The sequence below is a fragment of the Furipterus horrens genome, unplaced genomic scaffold (genome assembly GCF_987537825.1).
Source record: "Furipterus horrens unplaced genomic scaffold, mFurHor1.1.pri manual_scaffold_4, whole genome shotgun sequence".
NCBI classification, from domain to species: domain Eukaryota; kingdom Metazoa; phylum Chordata; class Mammalia; order Chiroptera; family Furipteridae; genus Furipterus; species Furipterus horrens.
Genome location: NW_028327174.1, coordinates 116,689,011 through 116,714,152, shown reverse-complemented (window position 1 = coordinate 116,714,152; position 25,142 = coordinate 116,689,011). Strand labels below are relative to the sequence as shown.

Genomic DNA, 25,142 nt, shown 5'->3' with positions numbered 1-25,142 from the left:
TATGAATGATATTTATCTGAAACATCCACATTAGCTCTAAATCTGGTTGGTTGTTCTGGAACATTCCAACGCAGTTACTTTTGTTCAACTGCACCAAGTGAACAAAGCTCAATCTCCCTCAAAATGAATCGAAATTTTACCATCAGAATGAGTGATAACAAACTAATGCCGAAAAAAAAAAAATAGCCCAAATTGAAACCTACACCAACCCATCCCACCAACACACGTTCCCAAGATGCTTTTGCAGAATTCCTGCTCCTGGCTCTGCTGTAGGTGACCTGGTTTTCAGGGTCCTGTCTGGGACTGAGTGGCCATGACTGCAGCAGGGCTTGCCTCATGATTCAACTCCCAGGGACAGTGTCTCAACTGGACAGTTAAACCCTCAGGAGGACAACATTAGAGGTAAGTTCCTCTCTCAAGTCAGTGGAAATGAGAATTAGCTGCATCCAACCCTGACCTTTCCCACACAGTCAATCCACACTGGCCAGGAAGGGAAGGGGCCTCCCAATCTCAACCCATCACATTACTCTGCCCCAGTCAGCAGGGAAGAGTCAGTTCTGGTTTGAGGATATACTCAGACACTTCGTTTCATTACTTGTCTGTGGGGGATGGTAGAGGGGGGTGGTGAGGGGATCTCTTCTGAGCAGCATTGTGCTAAATAAAGCAGTGGGCAAGGGGATAGACCTGAAGTTCAGAATAGCCTGAGATGCTGGACAGTTGAGACCAATTGATTCTGTGTTCGGTGGCTCTCAGTGGTCCCCTGACCACACAGCATCAGGGCCCTATGGGCAGGCACCTCTTAGAAACACACTTTCTTGGCCCCACCCAGTTGACCTGGGAGCACAGAAGAGGCGCTGCTGCTGGCTACAAAAACTGCTGACTGAGAGTGGAAAGCAAATCCCTACCTGAGCTCCACCTGGTCCTTGGGTTGTGGACCCACTGAAGTACTCACAAAAAACCTCCAGGCTGTGTTGAGGGCAGGGCCAGGCCCTGGGGCAGCAGGGGCCTTTGTGGGCTGGTGGAAGCTCTTGGGCTTCATCCAGGTTGTGACTGTCACAGTGCTCCTCCCGACACCCCAGGTGACCCTGCCCACGTGCACGCTGGCTCAGCTGACCACACTGCAGAGAGTACAGACAACCCTGGACAGGTAGTGAAGGAGGCCTGCTTCCCCCGTGGCCTCACCCCTCAGCACTAATCTAGCACCCTGGATAGACCAGGCTCCAGGTCTAAGTAGGGGTCCTGGGACTTCAGGAGAGGAGTTTAAAACCAAAGACCAACTTCATGTCCTCAGCAATGAATTCACCCCCGAGACCTTAACCAAGAAAGCAGTGGGACTTGTTTCCATCATTTATTTATCAACGTACATCCACATTCATATGAACTCTTGGGTTCCAGGCCAGCCCCCTAGGCTGCAAAGGGCTCAGCCCACATCGTCACCAGCCAACGTCTCCCCACCCCACACTGCCTGAAGCCTGGCACCCTCACAACCTGCAGGAAGCCTAGCTAACGTGGGTGCACTTCGCTGGTGCCACCAGGTGTGGGAGTTACAGGCGGGCGCTGTCCGTGTGTCCCGTGCAGTGTGCCCATGGCCCTCTCTCAGAGGGGCTCGGAAATGAACGGACCTCTCTCACATTGGTAAACACACAAGCAACCAAAGTACAATCAGGTGGCATCCCAGGTGGGTAAGGTAAACAGTTAAATTATTTAGTCATTACTTTAAACTCAAAATACTTCGATGAAAATGGCATACAAAAACCATATAAATTACACTTAAGGCCTGTACATGATTCCAAGAAAACAAATACAGTGCTCTGTACACTATTGCTTCCTTTGTAACATTCCAAACCCCAGAAACACTTTCCCTTGAATGCCAGAAAAGTGGGCAAAATACACATGCAAGATAATTAAAATCACTTCACAAAAATACAAAGTCATGTTGGTTTGTTTTAAGGCACATGTTGTCTTAAAACGGGACTCCCATTTCATTTCAGAAGCCCCTTTCTCACCAGTCCCTGGCAGGTGGCAGGGTCCTGTTCTCTTTGTCAGCTGAAGGGGCTGAAACTGGCAGGGGCAGCCAAGGTAAAGGCAGCCCCCCCATCTGCAGCCAACAGCCAGTCACTAGGAGTTGCAAAGCCCAAGTCCCACCTTGCTGCCTTGCGCAGGCCTGCTGTCCTGAAGTTTTGCAATATTGGATCCATATGCAAGATGGTGGAAAGACGCCAACCATTTTCCTTCAAGAAACAAGCAATGCTCACTCCCATCCTCCTCTGGGGAAATGCAGACCACATTGGGGGTTCACCATTCGTCAGGAGCCACTAACTAGAAGACCAAACAATGGCCAAGTGGCTGCTCTGTGCAGAAAGGATGCTGGGGATGAGATCTCGCATGGTGAGGCAGCAAGCCAGCCCTGGGGCTCACTGGTCAAGGTGGCTTAAGTCCCCCACCAGTGCCCCTCAGCACTGTTCCCCTCAGGCTTCCAGCTGGACCTCGGCCTGGTCCATCTGCAGAGTGTCATTGTCCCCCAGTAGCTCAGTCTCTGGGACAGAGCCATTGTCCTCCTCCTCTGCTTCCTGCATGGGGCTCTGGGCTGTGTCATCGGGAACGTTCTGCACGTCCTCGGTGCCCTCGGAGAGCAGGGCTGCCCTGTCAGCCACTGATGTGTTGGAGGGTGCAGTGGTGACGTACCCTGTGCTGGTGGAGCCACTACCGCTGTGGTGAGAGCTGGGCTTGGGGACCATCTGGGCAGGCACCTGTTGCGGGGCCATCTGCATGGGAATCTGGACGGGGTAAAAGTTGGGCAAGTAGGCCCCATAGGCTGGCACAGGCTGGTAGCCATTGACAGGGATATAGAGCTGTGGAGGAGGCACCAGAGGTCGGATCTGGCCCTTCATGGGGATGAACTGCGGCTGCGGGAAGGGCTGGGACTTGGGCTTGGGGCCCCCGTAGCGGGCGTTGCTGACATTGCTGACTGGGCTGGTGCTCAGGGAGCTGGTCTGCGTGGCATTGCTGGCACCCGAGGTCTGTGCTGAGCTGTTGTAGGTGGACAGGTTGCCCCAGGCCCGGAGCCTGCTGTGGATGTCCTTGAAGCGGGGCCGTCGGCTGGGGAACTCGTTCCAGCACTCAATCATCAGGGCGTACACCCAGGCAGGGCAGTCCTCAGGGCAGGGGAGCACCTGTCGGCTGCGGACCATCTCCACCACATCCTGGTTGGAATGCCCGCAGTAGGGCTGTAGGCCATAGCTGAACACCTCCCAAAGGACCACACCATAGGACCAGATATCCGAGTCCACAGAGAACTTGCCATACATGATAGCTTCGGGGGACATCCAACGGATGGGCAGCAGTGCGTTTCCCATTAACTTGTAGTAGTCGGCTGAGTATACCTCTCGGAACAGCCCCAAGTCAGAGATCTTCACACTCAGCTTGTCGTACATGAGCACGTTGCGGGTGGCCAGGTCCTTGTGCACCACATGGTGGCTGGACAGATACTCCATGCCCAGTGCGATCTGAGCCACCACATGCACGAAGTCGGGGGGCTCCAGGGCCGACTTCACTGTGCGGTCGTCATCCGTGCTGCCCACATCAGAGTGCGGCGAGCGCATGACCAGGAACTCATGGAGGTCACCATGGGAGCAGTAGCTGAAGATCATGCTGAGGGGCTGGTCCTTGGTCACCACACCCAGCAAGCAGACAATGTTGGGGTGCTGCAACCGCGACCGCAGCATGGCCTCATGCCGGAACTCCTCCCGCAGTGGCCCCTCTGCTTTGTCCTTCAATGTTTTGATGGCCACGGCCTGGGCTGGCTCCCCTGGTGCAGGGCTGAACAGGTGGCCTTTGTAGACCTTCCCAAAGCGGTCCTCCCCAAGCTCCTCCATGAACCTCACTGTGGACAAGCTGATCTCCTTCAGTTTGGCCTGCCAAGAAGAAAAGCCCAGTGAAATATTTCTGCCACTGTAACTCAAGAAGGAAGAGCAGGGAAGTTCCAAAGGGCTCTGAAGGGGCCAGTTCTAGTGCCCTCTGCCAGCACGGCCTTGCAGAGGACCTGCTGGTCCTGCCTGCCCCTGGTTCAGTCTGCCCCACACACTGCTCTTTGCTCTTAAATACACCCCGATGTCATGAGGCTACCTGAAACATCCAACGGGTTTCAACCAGGTTGCAAATTATGTCCCAAGTATAGCTGAGATATCACAATGGACTATGTGCACACATACCTATTCACACACACACCCAACCACGCTGAGCCCCAGTAGCCCCAGTCACCCCTGCACTGTCCCCAGCTGTGTCCCTCCCACCCTGTGACTTTCCTGCTCCCCAATATGTATGTGTTCACTGGGGAGATACAACCACCCCTGCTCAGCACAGCAAGACCCACATCTATTTCTCTCAAACCCAAGGTGTAGGTCCCATTTCTGTCCTTTTTAGAGCCCAGACCAGCTGTTCTCCTGTTGCTCCTTAGTTGGCCTGTCTTGCTTCTTCCTCTTGATGAAATTCTCAATTAGATACTTTTGGATGGAAGCACCATGTAGATAAAATTGATGCGAACTTTGCACCTCTCAGCTTCTATGGTTCTCACCCCTTCTCTGTGTCTGGCCCCCATCCTCCTGAAAGCTTCCCTGACCCCAGAGGGCTCTGTGTCCCCCTTGCCGTCCAGTCACTCCACCCTTGCCCCCAAACACTGAGTGACTCCTGGAGACAGAGCTGCAGGAGTCCACTCTTCCCCTTCAAAGCTGACAAGGAATTGATTTTTTCCCCCAAAGCTTGGAAGGTGACTGTCCCTCCACATGGCTGAGCAGCTGTGACAGACCTTCCTGTGCTGTACTCCACTGTACTTTCCCCATCCTGTCACTCCTATTGTGGGGGTGGCTTCCACTTCCTCTACAAGACTGTTTGCTCTATCCTCCCCTAAAAAATAAAACAGCAACACCAACCACACCCCAAACTGAGCAGAAATGGGCCCCAGTCCCTTAACAATGCCATACTGACCCTCAAGTGGTGGGGGCAGCCTGAGCCCTTGTCTGGTGGCCCCATGGGCATAGCTTAAGCATCACAGAGAGAAGACTGAGAGGGAGAAGCCTCCCACTGGGACAGTGAATCCTAAACATGTGTACCACGTGTTTTCTAAGGACACAATGTGCTGACATGTTTCAGAGAAGAAACAATGAAATAAAAGACAGTTTAAAGGAGTGTTGTGTTTCGAGTAGATTAAGAAAGCTAACATGGCAGGCAGAGGGTAAGCTGGGAGACCTGCTTGTGTTGGCCGATGAGGGGTATCTCCACATCCTGGCTGGGGGACGCCATCAGCTGCCGGCGTTGGGGTGTGGAGGCCGAAGCCTTATGCTTATTGCGGCACATGCAGACCAGGAAGAAAAGGCAGGCGACGACCAGGGGGATGGCGATGCTCGGGACCAGGATATAGAGGATCCCCATCCTGCTGCCGTCCCGGGGGCCTGTAACAGCAAGGCTTCCATGAGTTCTCAGAAAACTCCAAGTTCTCCGCTGGCCCACTCCCACCTTCAGCTACAGTTTTTAAGCACACGTGGATAATCAAGTCCATGGCACAAAGGGACACAATTATACACCCAACCTAAAAAAAAGGAATATACCAAAAAATGCACACCTTGAGGTCCATCTGTGTGACCCAGTCCAGAGCTGCCCCATGGAAACAGTGGAATACAGAGCACTAATGGCAAACGGGCTCTGAAAGCCTCACAGAGCCTGGAGCAGCAGATCTTCTCTCTCCTAATGCCTGAACACCATGAAAAACATGTGCTCTGCCTGATTCCATCTTTGCAAAACTCAGTGAAACGTGTCTGACCTCAGTCTTCGCTGAAGGAAACTCAGTACTGAGATTAGAAGTGACCTTGTTCGTCATTCTATATTTTAGGATTGTCTGTGTTTGTTTGTATAGTAACATGTTCTTCTAGGACAGTGATTAAAAGAGCACTTGAGGACTTTTGGTCAAGATGGAGGCCTAGACAGACACACTGGGTCTCCCTCCACAACTAAGAAAGACTACAACTACCTCAAAACTAGAAACAACCAGAAGTTCCAGAAAATTGGGCTGCATGGAAGTCCAACAAAGAAAGATATAAAGAAGAAATACTCATCCAGACAGGTAGGAGGGGTGGATCCAGGGTGGTGAGGACCCTGTGTGGTGGCGGCAGCAGTGGAGGCAGTGTCAGGCCAGCGGAAAGCGCAGTCACACGTTTTAAAGGGAGGGACAACTGGGGAGTGTTCCCAGCACCACACCAGACCTTGCAGCTCACAGTCCCAGTGCCGGGAAAAATCAAGCCTCATTGCTTCTGACTGTGCAAACCGGTGGGGGTAGGGGCAGAGGAAGAAACTGCCCGTCTCTCAGCAGAGTCCACTTGTTTAAAGGGCCCCCACAGTCCTAGTACGTCCACAGACCCACCCACTCTGGAAACGAAAGCCAGGGCAACAGCTAGAGAGGTGCCAGTCCCGTATAAAGTGGGAGAAGTGCCTGGAAAGGGGGCAAGTGCTGAGCAAGTGGCATTGTTCCCTCTCAGACGCCTCCCCCACATACCACGCCACAACATGGTGAAACAGATTGCCCCATACTGATGAGTACCTAAGGCTCTGCCCCTTACAACATAACAGGAGTGACAGCTCTACCTAAGACACAGAGGCACACACAGGAAACTGTCAAGATGAGGAGACAGAGAAGTATGGCCCAAAATAGGGAATGAATCAAGGTTCCAGTGGGAGAACTAAACGATGAGGAGACAGCCAACCTAACAGATGAGGAAATAGCCAACCTAACAGATGAAGAGTTTAAAACACTGGTGATAAAGATGCTCACAGACTTGACAGATATGCTTGAGTATGGCAAATGCATAAGAGAAGAAGTGAAGGCTATGCTAAGTGAAACAAAGGAAAATCCACACAAAACCAATGGTAAAGGGAAGGAAACCAGGGTTCAAATCAATGATTTGGAACATAAGGAAGAAATAAACAGTCAACCAGTACAGAATGAGGAAACAAGAATTGAAAAAAATGAGAAGAGGCTTAGGAGCCTCTGGGACAACATTAAATATGCCGATGTCTGAACCACAGGGGTGCTAGAATGAGAAGAGGAAGAGCAAGATACTGAAAACTTATGTGAAAAAATAATGAAGGAAAACTTCCCAAATTTGGTGAAGGAAACAGACATACAAGTCCAGGAAGCACAAAGAGTCCCTAGACAAGCTAGACCCAAACAGGACCACACCAAGACACATAATCATTAAAATGCCAAAGGTTCAAGATTAAGAGAATCTTAAAAGCAGCAAGAGAAAAGTAGAGAGTTACTTACAAAGGGGTGCCTATAAGACTCTCAGCTGATTTCTCAAAAGAAAGTTTCCAGGCAAGAAGAAGCAGGCAAGAAGTATTTAAGGTGATGAAAAGCAAGGACTTACAACCAAGATTACTCTATCCAGCAGCGCTATCATTTAGAATGGCAGATAAAGTGCTTCCCAGACAAGGTAAAGCTAAAGGAGCTCATCATTACCAAGCTATCATTATATGAGATGTCAAAGGGACTTAAGAAAAAGAAGATCAAAATTACTAACATTAAAGTGACAACAAACTCACAACTATCAACAACTGAATCTAAAAAATAAAAACAAAATCCAGCTAAGCAACCCAGAACAGGAACAGAATCATAGGTATGGGGATCATTTGGAGGGTTATCAGCTGGGAGGGGGAGAAATGAGCAAGTGGTGCAGGGACTAAGAAGCATAATTGGTTGGTACAACACAGACAGGGGGAAGTTAAGAATAATATAGGAAAGGGTGAAGCCAAAGAACTTACATGCATGACCCATGAACATGAACTAAAGGGGGTGGGATTGCTGGAGGTAAGGGGGGTACTGGGCAGAGGGGAGCAAAGCAGGAAAAATTGGGATTACCGTAACAACATAATCAATAAAGTATACTTATAAAAAAAATTTTTTTTTAAAGAGCTCTTGACTTGCAAGTGCAGTGGTACCAATGAGTTTGACCCAGTACAGCATGCAGCAGGGCACAAGAATTCTGGAAGAACCATGGTGAGACAGAGGTATAAACTATGAAGCTCCAGGCAGAGCTTCCATTTTTCCTGTAGGAGCAGCCCTTTGTCTCCCCTCCAGGACTTAGAGAGGAACAGTGGGCTCCAGGAGGCAGTGTGACGACTAGAGCAGAGCTGGGGGCTCCCTCATAAGGAGGCAGAACCAGCCCCCTAAATGGGCCACTTCCCCACCCTATTCTTATAATCACATGACTAGCGGGTAATGAGCTCTCCATCTGAAAGCAGACAAGTGACTTCTAATTAAGAGAGCTAATTCACTTCTGAAAAGAAACACTATTGCCATCTCAGCACACACACACACACACACACACTGTCCCAAACCCAGTCTGGCCTCCCTGCATCTAAACTACAATAAAATAACACCACACACAAAACTCTCCTGTCCCCACCTGGAAGAAGCCTTGGGGGCAGTGGAGACTGTCCATTTTCATTATTAGGCATGAGGAGGAGTTCACATCCCTCAGACCAAGATCAGAGGTATGAGCACCCTCCAAACACTTACCTCATACATGACCATTTATCATTACCTTTTCAAAATTACCAACAGAACACATGCTTATTAATAACAGTAGTATTACATAACAATGAATATTCCTAACAACCCATCTCACTAAAGGCTATTCCATTGTCAATAGGTTGCTGCTCACTTGATTTTTTATGTATGAGAGGAGACCCCCCGGCCCCCCCCCCAAAAAACTGGAATTATCTTCTGGAGGGCGGGCCCCTTGTAGTACAGGCTTCCTCCACTAGGTGAGCGTACTAGAAATCCATCTGTTATCAGTATACCAGCTGGCGTTGTGAGACGCTGCACTCAGCTTCAGTGAAATTTTTTGCAAGACTCTTCCACCGAGTTTGCCCATTTCACAATGGGTGATTTATGAGAGCACCTACCCACACCACGCTGGGCCAAAAATGGCTTGACTCCCATGCCCCCCACCCCATTCACCTGATCTCACCCCAAGCAACTTTTTTTTTGTTTCCCTGGATGAAAAAAGTCCTCAAAGGGAAATGTTTTGGCAATGTGGAAGACGTGAAACAAACTAAAAAGCTGAAGTACTGAAAGACATCAAAATCGACGCATTCAGAAACTGTTTTAAGCAGTGGAAATAAAAGTCTCGATGGCTGTATCCCATCAAATGGAGAGTATTTTGAAGGTGACTGAAGTTTCAACATGCAAGAATAAATACACAATTTTTATAAATAAATTCCCTCATATACTTTAAGTTGAACATGAAATAACCAATGTTCAACTACTTTGATACACATAAGCAGCAGTCTCTTATGGTTTTTTAAAAATAGAAGTTTGAACCGAATTAATTCTGAATAGAATCGTATCAGCCATATTTCCCTTCTCCTGATTTTGTAGGAGAATAATCTCTCAGACATCACACATAGCCCAGAGAGCTCTAGGTGTTCCTCAACAGTGTCCACAATTCCATCTAACCCCCTATTGCTAAACAGTCTGTTTCTTATTTAGCTATTAAAAGTGATTCTATAATAAATATCCCTTCATTTATGCCCTCTAAATACAAGTATTTCTGCAATATAAGATTCCTACAATTGCCAGGTCAAAGAACATGATTTTTTTCCTTTGCTCGAATTTAGTTTTTAACTACAAAAGTAATAATTGCTCATTGAAATATAGATGCTTATGTGCACACAGACATACACACACAGCTTTTGCTCATTTTGTTTTTTGTAAGAAGAAAGAAAAAAGAGAAGGGGAAGAAGGGAAGAAGAGAGGGAGGAAGAGGAGGAGAGAGAGAACAGATATAACACAGCTATGTCCTACAACCTGTTTCTTTCCCGTAACAGAACATCATGAACATCCCTCCTTTCATTCCATAGAGCTGTTATACTATAATCTAACTACTGACATTTCATTCTTAAAATTTACTCCTGCAATGAACACACATTGTTGCAGATTTGTGCATGAACTGTGTGCTGAGTGAATGAGAGTGCGAATGTGGGATTTAGAGAAGGACATGAGCACAGGTGTGCACTCCCCTCACTGGCAGTGTGGAGGCACTCAGTCCCACACCAGCTGCCAGGAAAGGTTTCCAGGTGAATGGTGAACCTTGATGTGCTTCACCTATTATCTCTCTTGATCAATCTTCTCCCAGGAATTTTCCACCAACCCTCTATCTCAGGTTCCAAAATGGAAGACCCAGAAGGCAGCCCAGTCTCGGGTGTCCAGGCCAACTGGAGCTGGCGGACCACAAATATTGGGATACAGGATAATAATGTTTGTAAAGCTTGCAAGCATTAACGACAAGCTCTCCTTCTATTCATAATTAACAGAGAAATTGCAGAGAAAATGGTTAAGAGATTTAAGTTGCATTTCCCTCACTCTGCTAAATGTATGTGGGAAGCTGGGGAGGAAGCGCAGGCAGGGTCCTCAACTGTGAAAACCGCCAGGGAGCTGCTGGTAACTGTGATGGAGAAACAAGATGCAAACAGAATATCCCAGAACTACACGCAGGAAAGTGCTCACAGGAGGACGCCCAAATGCAGAGTGAGGAAATTAGGCGATTTGCACCTGATTCCTTAAGACTTTTCTACCATTTGAAACATCCTATGATGACCAGATATTAATTTTATAATGAGCAACAGTTTTATAAAAACAAATAATCATGGTGGTGGAATGGGGATGGCGCTCAGCACCACAAGCCTCCTGGTTCCACGTCATACTTAACATTCAGCACTTTTTTTTAAATGAGAGAGAATACATACTACAAGAAGGTATGTCACATAGTTCCATGGGTACGTTTTTATTCTTTGTGAAGCACCAAGGGCCTTCCATCTGCCCACCGGGGTTCCGGCAGTAGGCATGTCCCCCTCCGAGCTCAGGGAAGTCTGTGCTGGTCAGGTGATGGCTGTGGGGGTGCTGCAGAGTCCACGGCTGGCACTGGTGCCCCGACTTGGTGGTGCTTGCCGTCCCTCTGTAATCCATGCCGGAGCCATTATAGCACTGGTGGTCTGAGAGAGGAGATGTGTTAGGAGGCCCAAACCGAGAGCAAGCAGCCCTCCTTGGGTACCTCTTCCAGAAAGGACAATAAACCACTCTGCCTGCATGTACTCAAACTGAAGTTTTCCAAAAGAAAACTTCCAAGTTTTATGTAACTTGTAAGAAAAGCAGCATTAAAAATAATGATAATCGAGTCCCAAACTCACTAATTAAATTGGGGGTACATCAGGGACATACTTGTCAGAAGTTACTCCATGACCCTGAAACCACTATTCGGACCGTCCAGGCATCTCCATTCCCGAATGAAGACCTCATAAGCATTTGCTCTGGCAGCAAAACCAAACCGTGCAGAAGGGAAGAGAAACTGCCAGGCCTGGCCCATACCTCAGACACCCCTGCTACCTTGGGAACACATGTCTTAGCCACATAAGTCACTCCACCTCCCAAGCGAAGCCCCTAGTGCTCTCTGAGCCAGACCTGGGGTGTGCATGTGTTGAATGGTTAAGAGTGCTTACTGTGTTTGGGCACTGTTCTAAGAACTTTTAAAATATTAACTAATTTAATCTTCATTTCAACTCCTGAGTTTAGTAGTTATCATTCCAATGTAACATGAGGAAACAACATTTAAGCGGCTGACAAAGTCGCATGCGTTGGCCCTGCAGCCAGGAATCGGGGAGTTCAGGGGGCAGGGATCAGGCTCCTAGGCCCTAGAGGAGCCCTGCTGCACTCAGTAACCCCCTGGCCCAAGGAATGAATGCAGCCTCTGCCTTCCCTGGGTACCACGGGGGAGGGCTGAAGTCCCAACCTAGTAGTAGTGAGGACAGGGGCTTGTGGATCACAGGTGGGTTTGGAGGCCTGCCTCTTCCTCTGATGCCCCTAATTGCATTTCGTAGAGAGCAGGCAGGCAGGCAGGCAGGCAGGAGGCAAATGACTTCACTTTATAGAATGAGGTCTGAGGCTCAGAGAGGCAGAGTGACTTATGTGGGTTCCAAAGACAGGCAGGGGCAGCTTGGTGTGGCCTGGAGCTGTGACTGATGTCCCTGCTCTTAGGCCCTCCTGCTGATCCTACGGGAAGAGACACCCTGGGCTGGCTCTGCTGGGTGGGTGGGTGGGACTCACAGCGGCCCAGCCTCTCGGCTGGGATGCCGATGCGCATGCAGTTGGCAGCATCAGGGCTGTCAGGCATGGGTAGTGCCTCGCACTTGGGCAGCTGTAGCCGCATGAGGATGAGCGGGTTGGAGCGTGCAATGGTGTATTCTTGGCGGCACAGGTCGCTCTCCAGCACCTCGCACTCGTCACGGCACAGCTCGCGAGGCTTCGGTGCCCGGGATCGTGCGTCGCACAGTGGGAACACGAAGTGGCAGAAGGACGGAATGGCAAACTGCGAGCACTGGTCTGACAGGTGTGTGGATGTGCCAATCATGGTGAAGGCCGCTGTGGAGGCATGAGACCCATTAGGGGGTAGCCTCTGCTCCACCCCCAACCCCCACCGTGCCCCCCCCGCCCACCAGTGCCTCCAGCCCTCCACCCCATTTTCGCTCCCACCCAAGGGCACCAGAGAGCACATGAGCTGCCCTAATTTGAACCAGACATAGAAGGTTCAAGGCCTCACATCAAAAGTAGAACAAAAAGAAGGAAAACTAGGCCCAAGATCTCATACAACTAGATGCTTCTTCCATGACAGGAAGAGTCCCATTTTAGACCTGAAAGCCACTTCCTCTGGTCCTACTAAGGACTGGAGGAGCTCTGCAGGTGCAGGGCATAGGTGAACTAGCAAGCATGGCTTCCAGAAGGAGAAACTTGAGGAGAGGCACAGGGACCAGGCCCAGGCAAAATCACAGCAGCCTAAGGAGGCCTCGGAAGGGACGCAGGAGTCAGATGACAGGGAATGGCAGAGGAGAGGAAGGCCTGGGGCAGGGGGGATGCTGAGCAGAGAGCTGAGGAACAACTGGACAGTGGGGAGAGACTTGTGTTAAAGGAGGCGTGGAGACACAGCCTTGGGGAGAAGCTCTGGAGGCTCTGAGCCTGGGTTTGCTTTTTAGAGGCAAGATGTGACAGGATGGGGTGTGATGGGAATGAGCCAGCCCAGAGGAAAAACTTGACTCTTGACAAGGAGAAACAAAGGGGCAGGAGGGAAGGCTGTAGCAGTCGGGGCTCAAAGGAAGGCAGCAGCCAGAAGGCCCACCCCACTTTGACTTGTGAAGGATCTGCTTATATGGATTTGATCTTGGACAGCTCAGGAAAGAGTGGCCCCTTCCCCTACACACCTTGCTGAGAGGTTGGACTTTAGTTCCCAGGATACCCCTGCTCCACTCATTTGGCTCATTTGGAGTGCTGTGCCCTTTTCGACCAGCAGGTGGTGCTGCTGGTGTCCATTATCCCCAGGAGACTCACAAAGGCACCAAGGCAGGCTCCAGGTTAGACAGCTGAATGGAAGCCCACTTGTGCCCTGCCCAGTTAGTTACTATAGGAAAGTCAGGGAAATGAAAGCCCATATGAGGCCTGTAAAATGGCAAATAAGAAGAATGGCCCATACGTATGGTTAACAGCCATGTCCACACACTGCACCTAGCGCCTCATGCCAGGCACTGCAGTGTGCGGGCCACACGACCTTTGTCCTCAGGTCACTTCTGGATAATATTAAAACGGAGGAACAGAGTTTGGCCAAAGAACCAGGTGTGAATCCAGTTCAATCCCATCCTAGTGGAGCTGGCGACCACAAGGATAGCAATGCTGGCCTTGACTCCCAGGCAGGACAGACTGGCCAAGAAGGCCAAACCTGGCATTTCTTTTGGGGTAATTGATGTATCCAATGTCATAGCTGACCCTTTTAGTATTTTTCCTCCTTTCCTTTCCCTGACACATAAAATGAGGACTTATTTCTGAAAGTATTGTTCTAGGTACCTAGGACGTCCAACAACTCGTCCTCACTTTTGCCCCCACCCTGCATGTCACTCTGAAGGTTTCTTGGAGCTCATTCCCTGGGAAGCTCCCAGAGTCATGACAGTAGTTCTGGTAAGCATGCTCTCTGAACTGCACATTACAATGAATGCAGTCTCTAAGTCACAGTCAGTCTAGAACACCTTCAAATTATTTTTTTTAATCCACAAATTTAGAGAATCCTCATTCTAAACAGTTACCCAAAAGCTGCTATAAAATCAGTCTGATCAGATATCCAAGTTGTCTAATCCTTTAAACAATTCCTGAAGAAATAACTGAAGGACAATCGTGGGCCTTGAATCAGTGTTTGCCAATTAGTGGACTGTAAGATGAATTCTGGAGTCTCTGGCTACCATTTTAAAAGATAATTAGAACAGAACAGAGGATGTCAGTGCATGGTTCATATTAAGGGTGCAACCAACTTTTTAAAAATAAAATAAAACTAAAGAGAAAAACCCAAGTGTACTGTCTTTATTAAGAGTGAATGAATATTGTTTCCTGTAATGCATTTCAATTCTATGAAATATATGCATACACTAAGTCATGATGTAAAGTATACCTTTTATTGTACATTGCGGTCAGAACATTTGGGAAGTTCTGCTTTAAATGTCACAAAAAGCTTTTCCAATGAGAGATAGCAATGTTTTCAAAACATTCTCACCACTGGACCCAGATGGCGCCTTCCAGAATTCACCAGGTCTCACTAATGCCCATCCATTTCTCACTGGACACCTGGCCCTGCCCTCTGGGGATTCTGGAACTGTATGGGCCAGGCAGACCCTTCCATGACCATGACCTTAGACCCTATAGACTGAGGGTAAAAGGCAAGGCCAAAGTTGACCTAAATGTATTGGGTTGGCCAAAAGTTTGTTTAGTCTTTTTCCATATGATGGCTCTAGTAGTGTTTAGGTTGTCTTTAACTTCATTAAGAACAATTTTGTTAGACTCTACTGTGATAGCTGTCATATCAGTGTGCATTTAAAAAAAATATATATCAAAAACTGGTGAATTTTTGTGCAGCCTAAAATATCTTGAAGATGTAAGAAAATATGCAACGTTTTTCGGTGTATTATACTTGATTATTTCAAGAAAGGTAAAAAAACGCAACTGAATTGCAAAAATGGAGAAGGTGCTGTGACTGATTGAATGCATCAAAAGAGGTTTGCAATGTTTCCTGGTACTATTAACGTTTTGGCAGAATCATTGCTACAGGGCTGTCTTATGCATTGGAAGATGTTTAGCAGGACCCCTGGCCTCTACCCACTAGAAGCCAATAGCAGGAGATAGTCAACATACTCAAAATATCCAAATCAATGGTTACTGGTGAAAATGAAAATCATGTCTTTTATTTTATGAAAAAAAAAAAAGGACTTTTTGGCTACCCCAATAGAAGGACATTTGAATGACACCTATGTGAGTGTCTGCCTGGGAGCCTCATGCCTGCCCCTTACCAGGGCAAACCACATCACTCTCCTGGGGAAACCCAGCATCAGACGTCAACCACTGATTTTGTGGGAAGCTGAGGTAAAAAAATACTGTGTAGAGCCCTGGCCAGTGTGGCTCAGTTGGTTGCAGCGTCATCACATAACCATAAAGTTGTGGGTTTGATCACCCATCAGGGCACATGCCTGGGTTGCAGATTCGATCCCCAGTCCAGGTGCATATGGAAGGCAGCCAATTGATGTTTGTCTGTCACATCAATGTTTCTCTCCCTTCCTCTCAAAGCAATGGAAAAAAAATGTCCTCAGGTGAGGATATTTTTTAAATTACTGTGCAGCGAACCCAGTTAAACTGGGACACCTGCCTTCTTAACACATTGCGTATGGGTGGCGAGAATTCTCATCATTTCTAAAAGGCATTTAAACTCCCCGGTACGCAACATGTTAAGATTTTCCTGGTTTCTTGTAGCGTCTGGAGAGAAATGTGTATGCCTTCATGGGGAGAGCAGAGACAGGAAAAAGAGGGCTTTGCAGAGCTTTCATTGAATTCATTTCCTCACTTCTTGAGGGATTTCCCCTAAGAAGACCTTTACATCAATGTGTAAAAGTCAGTGCGTTGAAGGCTAACAACCAACCAGAGACAGTAACTCCTAATAAGATGAAGAATGAGCTGCTTCATTCCTGAATGATTTGCTTCATTTTTCTCATGCTTTGAAGTGTTCCCTGGAGCCAAGAGCTGCCACAGGTCGGAGCTCACTGCAGTGTTCCCATGCATGGCCTACAACCTCTCCCAAACAACTGAAATCAGTCCCATGTACCTTTTAACTAACCACCACAACTCCAAGAGGGTGCAAAGTAATGAAAGGCAGAACAAAGAGGTCAACTGCAGTGAGTATCACGGGGCTGGGCTGCCTGCACTAGGGTGGCCAGCCCTGGGATGGGAGACCCCAGCTGAGGCAGTGAGGACAAGACAACTCAGGGCTTTGGACCCACACGGCTGGCCTAATTCAGCATATTGGAAGTACAGTATATTCCCAACAACCCACACTTGCTAATTTAAACATAAAAATGGAAGGAACATTTTAGGGTAAACCATGGTGGCCACTGCAACTGCTTCTAAAAAATATCTCTTTCTATTGCAAGAGACAGGGAGCAGGGACACACTGCCCAAGGTAGAAACTGATAAAACAAACATGTGGAATCTCTGCATGGTGAGAAGCACCCACGCCTGTCACTGTCTTCTGAGGAAAGCCCGTGCTCCTACCTGTGATTCGGTTCTCGATCTCCCCCTGCATCTGTAGGGAGTCCACATAGATAGTCCGGTTCCCAATGAAGCGAGCACAAGCGATTCCCCGGTAAGGCTGGCAGAACCCGTCCTCATGGTCATCGTCTCTGGGGAAACACAGTCTGTAAGCGCAATGGAAACTGTCGAATACTCTGGTACACTTTTCTTTTTAAATACAGCATCTTATGATCTAGCCCCTTTCTTCCTCAATATTCACCCAAATGAACGGAGGTCTTACGTCCACACAAAAATCTACACAGAGATATTTATAGCAGCTTTATCCATAATTGCTAAAAACCTGGAAGCAGCCAAGATGCCCTTCAGTAGGTGAGTGGATAATAAATCAGAACCTTAACTGCATATTGCTAAGTAAAAGGAGCCAATCTGAAAAGACTCCATACTGTACGATTCCAACAATAGTACTCAGCATTCTGAAAAAGGCAAAGCTATGGAGACAGTAAAAAAATCAGTGGTTGCCAGGAAGGAATAGGCAGAGCACAGGGAATTTTTAGGGCAGTGAAACTAGTCTGTATGACACTATAATGGTGGATATGTCATTATATATTTTTCCAAAGCTATAGTATATACAACACCAAGAATGAATATACACCCCGCAAGCATACATTAGTGAATGTATTCTATAGACTTTAGCTAATAATGATACACCGATATTGGTTTGTCAATTGTAACAAATGCACCACACTAATTTAAGATCTTACTAATGGAGAAGTGTGCAGAGAAGGTGAGGGGCAACATGAGAACACTATGTACTTTATGTTCAATTTTTCTGCAAACCTAAAATTTCTCTAAAATATAAAGTCTATTAACTTTTTAAAAACCCAGCATCTTTAAGTGGGCAGGAGGTGGAACCAGGAGAGAACTGAGTATGAAAGATGGATTATGAGAGGGTACATGTTCATGTGCATGTATAAATACATCAAACCCTTAATATACATCAGAAACATTTCTGCATACCCATATACACTTACGTTATTTGCAAACAAGGCTTTTATGAAACTGATGATAACGCATAAACTGTTCTATCTTTAAATTGTAGGATAGAAATCTTTGAAATGGAGAGAAGCAATGGAGGGGATTCCAAAGTCTAACTCTAAGAGAATTTGCACCAGGAGTTGGGCTTATCACCCCAGAGATATAGCCTTATCATTGCTATGTAGACAGCATAGATCACGTGTATATATATGGGGGTCAGAACGATCGACTCACAAAAGCACACCCTTCCTCTTGGCCCTGTAGCCTGGCATTCCCAGGGCCTGCAGGTAATAGCCCTGTTTATTTTAAATTCTCTGTAGAACCTCTGGGTCCTGCCTTCAGCTAATAAGGTCATCAGATGCTTAGGGCCACAGCAGACTTATGAGCGCTGCTGTCTGCTGGGGAGGAAAGAAAGGGGGCTTGGGGCTCCCAGGATAAGCTTTGGACAAGTGCTCAGGCCTATAATTAAGATGCTTGTTTTCAAGCAAATCTGCAACCTGCCCATAAGCTGAACAATACTTGTCATTGCATTGCACCCTGATTTTGACTCCCCTCCTAGAATCTGTGTTGTGTCCAACATAACCAAATGGATTCACAAACTCTCCCCTGGCTCTCACATGTGTAAAAGCTGGATGCTTGCAGCAGTGGAGACAAAGCAATTGTGGAAAACAATGTCTCCAGCCACCTCTGCCTGGTTTCCCTGCTCTGCTGTCTTCCCTGTCCTTGAAGAAAATCTTTCTTTCACAGAGAACTATCTAGAGCCAAAAATAATCTAAATAAGGAAATTCTATCATCAACAAGAGCCAAGACTCTCTCTCTCCAGTTTACTAGACATTATTCCTTTGGGTCAAAGATTCCTTAAATATAGTTTAAATCGACAAGCACATGTGCTTATAATACACACACAATCTACCTTCTCATTCTGTGAACTGGAGTTAACTGCTGATTAAATTAAAAACAATGCCTACACTTGCCAGACACACCAACACAAGTGCAAGTGAGCACTGCCCTGGCGTTGTGCTACATACAGGTTGGGTTCAGGGCGCTTGCCTGCTCTGCCAGGAAAATCATTAAGGGGCATGTGCTAGGAGGAATGTCACCTATACCTAGGGTATGAAATTTGATTCGGTCAGTCCCTTGGGGTACCCCAACAAGAGACAATTTCTTTTCTCTGCTTCAAGATTCGGGGAATGGAAAACCTATTACTTTACTGTGGACTCCTCCCTGGTGTGAGTTTCTCCCTTACTGTGAGGCCCTCTCAGTGCTGGCTTCTCTGTGACTGCTAAGCAGGTGCCCACAGCATGGAAAGAGCAATAGAGAAGCAGAGAAGACAGGCCGAGAAGAGGCTCAAGGCTATCACATCTGGTCCACAGCTTACTCATCTCAGTGGGCTTCCAATCTGAATTTTAGAAAATGTCCAAAACATGAAGAGGTAGTTGGAAAAGATGTCCTTTGGGTTATGGAATTTTAAGAAAACAAGTGGGAATTACTTTATATTTTCTTTCCTTTTTTTTTTCTATTTATTTATTTTATTTATTTATTATTGATTATGCTGTTACAGTTGTCCCAATTTCTTCCCACCCTGCTCCCCACTCCCTCCAGGTGTCCCCCCCCTTAGTTCATGCCCATTAGTTGTGCATATAGTTCTTCTCAGTATCTTCCTGTCTACCCCACTCCCTCCTACTATGCTTCTTAATTCCTGCATCATCTCCCTCCCTATTCCCCTTTCCCCCTCCCCGCTGACCTCCCCCCAATGTGTTCCCCATACCTATAATTCTTTTTCCCCTCTCGTTGCCTACTTAGTTTGCCTTTGTTTTGATTCCCTAGCTTCTGCTGTTGGATGTTGTGATACAGTTTTCATTTTAATGTTCATAGTTTTGATCCTCCTTTTTCTAAACCAGTCCCTTTAACATCTTGTATAACAATGGTTTGGATCTAACAAACTCCTTCAGTTTTACTTTGTCCTGGAAACACTTTCTCTGCCCTTCTATCTTGAGTGACAGCTTTGCTGGATAGAGTAATCATGGTTGTAGGGTTTTGATTTTCATAACTTTGAATATTTCTTGCCAGCCCCTTCTTGCCTGCAGTCTCCTTTGAGAAATCTGCTGATAGTCTTATTGGGACCCCATTGTACATAATTCTTTTCTTCTCTCTTGCTGCTTTTAAGATTCTCTTTATCTTTAATTTTTGATATTTTGATGATAATGCGTCTTGGTGTGGTCCTCCCTGGGTCCAGCCTATCTGTAACTCTGTGCTTCCTGGACCTGTAAATCCATTTCCTTCCCCAAGTTAGGAAAGTCCTGCTTCATTATTTTTTCACATAATTTTTAAATTTCTAGTTCTTCTTCTTCACCCTCTGGCAATCTGATAATTCGAATGTTCGGTTGCTTATAGCTGTCCCAGAGGTTTCTGAGCCTCTCATCATATTTCTCACTTTTTGTTTCCTCTTTCTGCACTGGGTGACTGTTTGTTCCCTCCCTATGTTCCGATTTGTTAATTTGATCCACGGCTTTCCCTTCCTCACCACTTGTCTTGTATGTATTTTTGTTCATTTCAGCAGGACTAGCCTTCATTCCTTCCCTGTCTTGATTCAGCCCCGCTGTTAGGTCTGTAAGCTGCCTTATGACTATAGCTCTGAACTGAGCCTCGGAAAGATTCGCTATTTATTCATGGGTCAAGGCTTTTGGTTTTTTCGTTAGCTGTGTGATTGGTATTTCAATAATTAATTCTGCCATTCTGACCGTTTTATCTTTCCTTCTTGAGCGGGTCGCTGTCACACCTCCTACACTGTATTGGGCGGAGCCCGGTGTGCTCGTCACAACCTGGCGACCTTTCTCACCAGACTGTGGCACTTTGTGTGGGGGCGGGGGTCCAAGATGGATTCCTGCTGTTACTCTCCGCCGACGAACAGGGCCACCTCCCAGTGGGGTCTGCCTTCCCGGGCGTTGGAATCATGAGCCAACCGATCTGGTCTGCAGCCAGGGTGGCTCCCAGGCGCTTCTCTCCTCCCCCCAAATACGGGTGTCTGCTTACTGGGTCCCCCTGTTGACTGCTGCGGCTGCCGCCTCCAGCACAGTTCGATCTTTCTCAGCGGCGGGCTTGCACTTCCTAACCGTCTGGATGAGCACCACTTGTTTATGACTGCATACGTTGGACTTCCATGTAGCGTTATTTTCAGGAACTTCTTATTATTTTTAGTTTTACAGTAGTTGTAGTCCTTCTTAGTTGTAGAGGGAGACAAAGTGTATCAGTCTATGCCTCCATCTTGGCCGGAACTACTTTATATTTTCAAACAGAATTACGCTTTATCTTTTCCTGGCATAGTTTGGGAACTCTGAGGAGTGATAGAGCTGAAGAAAATCTGTAAAATCAGTCAGTCAAGAGACCAAATAAATGTTTTGGGACAGAAGTAGCCATCTAGAAATCCTTTAAGTCACAGGTGAAACACACATTCATCAAATTCAGAACATTAATGTCAGGAAATTCAAATTTGGAAATCTCCTGCATTACTAATGCTGCAAGGCATTGACCCAAGGTCTAATAACAGAAATGTAAGAGAAACTTACACACTAACAAGTTCATGGTCAAGGAGGAGAGAGAGATAAAAATCTACGATAGTTTTTTTACAGGGAGAAGGAAACTGAAAGGAGAGGAAGGAGTCATCATGTTGTGATAGAAAGTGCTTCTTCACAAGGGGCCGCAGAGATGGTAGGGCTGATCACTAATAGTCTTCCCAAGTTGTGCATGTTAAAAATAAAAATTAGCTTCAAGAAAAGCTTCGAAAATTCATGGATGTAAATAATGAAGGATCTTTAAAGAAAAGGAAGGTTTCTTTGAAGTTAAAAAGTAATCAATGTCAAAATTCAAATGTAGTTACAGATTGTGTAGGAAATTAACATTTCCCTTATGGTTTTTGTTAACAATGGAAAAACCATTTCATAACTGTTACAGGGTATTCTTGTAATAAATGAGTGGAGCAGAGGAAGCTGTATCTCAGATTGGGTGGGTGGGGGTGGGGGGACACAGAGCAAAAGCACAGAGTAAACTGAAATAACTCACTTTAACAAAGACTGACCTAAACTCCATAAGTTTCAGGTGACCTGACAGTGATCTAATAGGTTGCTGCAGCAAAACACTCTTCAAAGGAAGGTAACAAAATCTAGAGCACAAACCACTATGTCCAGTATACAATAAAAAATTATCAGATGTGTAAAAACAGCAACTATAACCCATGATCAACAGAAACCAACAAGATGTTAGACTTAGCAGACCAAGACTTTAAGGAACTTCAAGTATGGAAAATAGTACAAAACAGAAAGTATAATGAAGATATAGAGAGATGGAAATTATAAAAGAAGCAAAGGGAAGAACTGAAACACACAATCTCCAATAAAACATGGTATTAACAACAGATTGGATTAAGTCAGAAAAAAAACAGGTAACTTGACAGGTCAACAGAAGATTTCCAAACTGAAACAAAGAGAGACAAAAAGATTTACAGAAAATAAACACAGCTGTGGAAAAGCTCAGTGAGCTGCAGAAAAGCACAAGGGGTCTAACTTATGTGCAATCAAGACCCTAACGAACCGGAGAGATGCAGAGAGTCAGGAAAAACAGTTTGAAGAAAAAAATGGTCAGCCCTAGCTAGTGTGGCTCAGTGGATTGAGCACTGGCCTGCAAACCAAAGGGCTGCAAGTTCGATTCCCAATCAGGACACATACCTGGGTTATAGGCCAGGTACCAGGTTGGGGGTGTGTGAGAGGCAACCACACATTGATGTTTCCTTCCCTCTCTAGCTCCCTCCCTTCCACTCTCTCTAATAATAAATAAATAAAAACTTAAAAAAAAAATAATGGCCAAATTTTTCCTAAACTTGATTTAAAAAGTTACATATTGAGGGACTCCTGGCCAAGATGGAGGCATAGACAGACAGGCTGCATCTCCCTCCACAACTAAGAAGGAATACAACAACCTCAAACCTAGAAACAAACAGAAGACCCGGAAAATCAAAGTGTATGGAAGTCCAGCAAACAAGAACATAAAGAAGAAATACTCATCCAGACAGGTAGGAGGGGCGGAACCCAGGTGGAGAGGAATGATGTGGTAGTGGCAGCTGTGGCAAGCGCAGCAGGACAGCGGAAAGTGCAGTTACACGTTTTAAAAAGTCAGGAGGAACACCTGGGGAGCATTCCCAGCTCCTGACCAGAGCAGCTCTGGGTCCCAGCTCCAGGGAAAATCAAGCCTCATTATTTTTGACTGTGTAAAACAGTGGGGGTTGAGACGGAGGCAGAAACTGCCGGTCTCAGCAGAGTCCGCTTGTTTAAAGGACCCCACGAACCTGGAATGACTGAAGACCCACTCACTCTGGGAACGACGGCCAGGGCAGCAGCTGGAGGGGCACCAGTCTGGTGAGGAAGTGGGGAGGTGCCTGGAAAGGGGGCGAGAGTGCTGGGAAGGCGGCATTGTTCCTTCTCAGACCCCTCCCCTGCATATAGCACCACAACGTGGTGAAACAGGTAGCCTGTTAATGACGAATACCTAAGGCTCCGTCCCTTAAATGTAGTAGGAGTGACAGCTCTCTCTGGGACAAACAAACACAGGAGACTTCTGGCCAAGATGGAGGCCTAGACTGACACGCCCTGTCTCCCTCCACAACTAAGGAGGAATACAACTACCGCAAAACCAGCAATAACCAGAAGTTCCAGAAAATAAATGGAAGTCCAACATATGAAGTTATAAAGAAGTGGTGCTCATCTGGACAGGTAGGATGGGTGAAGCCAGGGAGGAGAGGTCAAAGTGCGCTGTCCCCGGAAGCAGTAATGATGGCGGCAGGACAGCGGTAAGCACAGACACCAGTATTCAAGCGGAGGCGAGAAGCACCTGGGGAGCACCGCCGGCTGCAGGCCAGACCGATCAGCTTGCGATTCCAAAGCCGGGGGAGGCAGACTCCCATTGCCTTGAACTGTGAGGCCCGGTGGGGGTGGGGACGGAGGAGGAGGCTCCCAGTTTCTAGCAGAGATTGAACGGCAGGAATTCATCTTGGACCCCGACCCCCGAAGAAAACGCCCGGTTGTGACAAGTGCACAGGGCTCCCCCCACTATAGCGTAAGAGATGTGACAGCCCTGCCCAGGAAGCAAAGGTAAACACAAAACTGTTCAGGATGGCACAGATCATGATAGAGATCCCAGTGACACAGCTGACCAGACAGCAAATTTCTAATCTAACGAAGCAGCAGATAGAAAATCTTTCTGAGGCACAGTTCAGAGCTTTACTTATAAAAGTGCTTATAGACATAACAGCAGGTCTTAAACAAGACAGGGAAGGAATGAAGGCTAGTCCTGCTGAAATGTACGTAAACACATACAAAACTAGTGGTGAGGGCAAGAAAACCAGAGATAAAATCAACAAATCGGAACACAGGGAAGGAACAGATAGTCAACCAGTGCAGAAAGAGGAAACAGGAAGTGAGGAAAATGAGGAGAGGCTCAGAAACTTATCGGACAGCTATAAGCGGGCCAAAATCCAAATCCGAGGATTGCCAGAAGGTGAAGAAGAAGAACTCGAAGTTGAAAAATTATATGAAAAAATAATAAGGCAGAACTTCCCTAACTCGGGGAAGGAAATAGACTTACAGGTCCAGGAAGCACAGAGAGTTCCAAAACAACTGGACCCAAAAAGAACCACACCACAACACATTATAATCAAAATGTCAAAAATTAAAGATAAAGAGAGAATCTTAAAAGCAGCAAGAGAGAAGAAGAGAATTACATACAAAGGCATCCCAATAAGACTGTCAGCTGATTTCTCAAAAGAAACTCTGCAGGTAAGAAGGGACTGGCAAGAAATATTCAAAGTAATGAAAAGCAAAAACCTACAACCACACTCTATCCAGCGAAGCTGTCATTCAGAATAGAAGGGTGAGAAAGTGCTTCCAGGACAAAGTAAAACTGAAGGAGTTCATCAGATCCAAACCACTGTTATATCAGATGTTAAAGGGACTTATTTAGGAGAAACGATCAAAACTATGAACATTAAAATGAAAGCTGTATCACAACAACCAACAACAGAAGCTAGGGAACCGAAACAAAGACAAACTAAGTAGGCAACGAGAGTGTGAAAAGAATTATACGTATCGGGAACATTATGGGGGGAGGTCAGCAGGGATGAGGAAGGGGGAAAGGGAGTTAGATGGTGCATGAATTAGGAAGCATAGTAGGAGGGAGTGGAATAGATGGGAAGATGTTGAGAGGAACTATATGCACAACCAATGGGCATGGACTAAGGGGGGGGCGGACAACTGGAGGGAGGGATGTCACTGGGTGGAGAGGAACAAAGTAAAGAGAATTAAAAACCAAAACCAAAAACAAACAAACAAACAAAAAACTAGAAACAACCAGAAGATCCAGAAAATCAAAGTGCATGGAAGTACAGCAAATAAAGATATAAAGAAGA

General features: G+C 46.7%; 1 protein-coding gene across 1 annotated transcript in view; it reads right to left on the bottom strand.

Moving 5' to 3' along the window:
• Positions 1 to 1,335: 1,335 nt before the first annotated feature.
• Positions 1,336 to 25,142, bottom strand: part of ROR2 (ROR family WNT receptor 2) — a 243,156-nt gene continuing 219,349 nt past the window's right edge. Inside the window, exons 5-9 of the mRNA XM_090273969.1 lie at positions 16,676 to 16,803; positions 12,152 to 12,466; positions 10,798 to 11,043; positions 5,245 to 5,447; positions 1,336 to 3,914 (exon numbers count right to left, since the gene is read on the bottom strand). Of these exons, the coding sequence (XP_090130095.1) occupies positions 2,469 to 3,914; positions 5,245 to 5,447; positions 10,798 to 11,043; positions 12,152 to 12,466; positions 16,676 to 16,803 (2,338 nt within the window). The 3' untranslated portion in view covers positions 1,336 to 2,468. The remainder of the gene's footprint in view (positions 3,915 to 5,244; positions 5,448 to 10,797; positions 11,044 to 12,151; positions 12,467 to 16,675; positions 16,804 to 25,142) is intronic.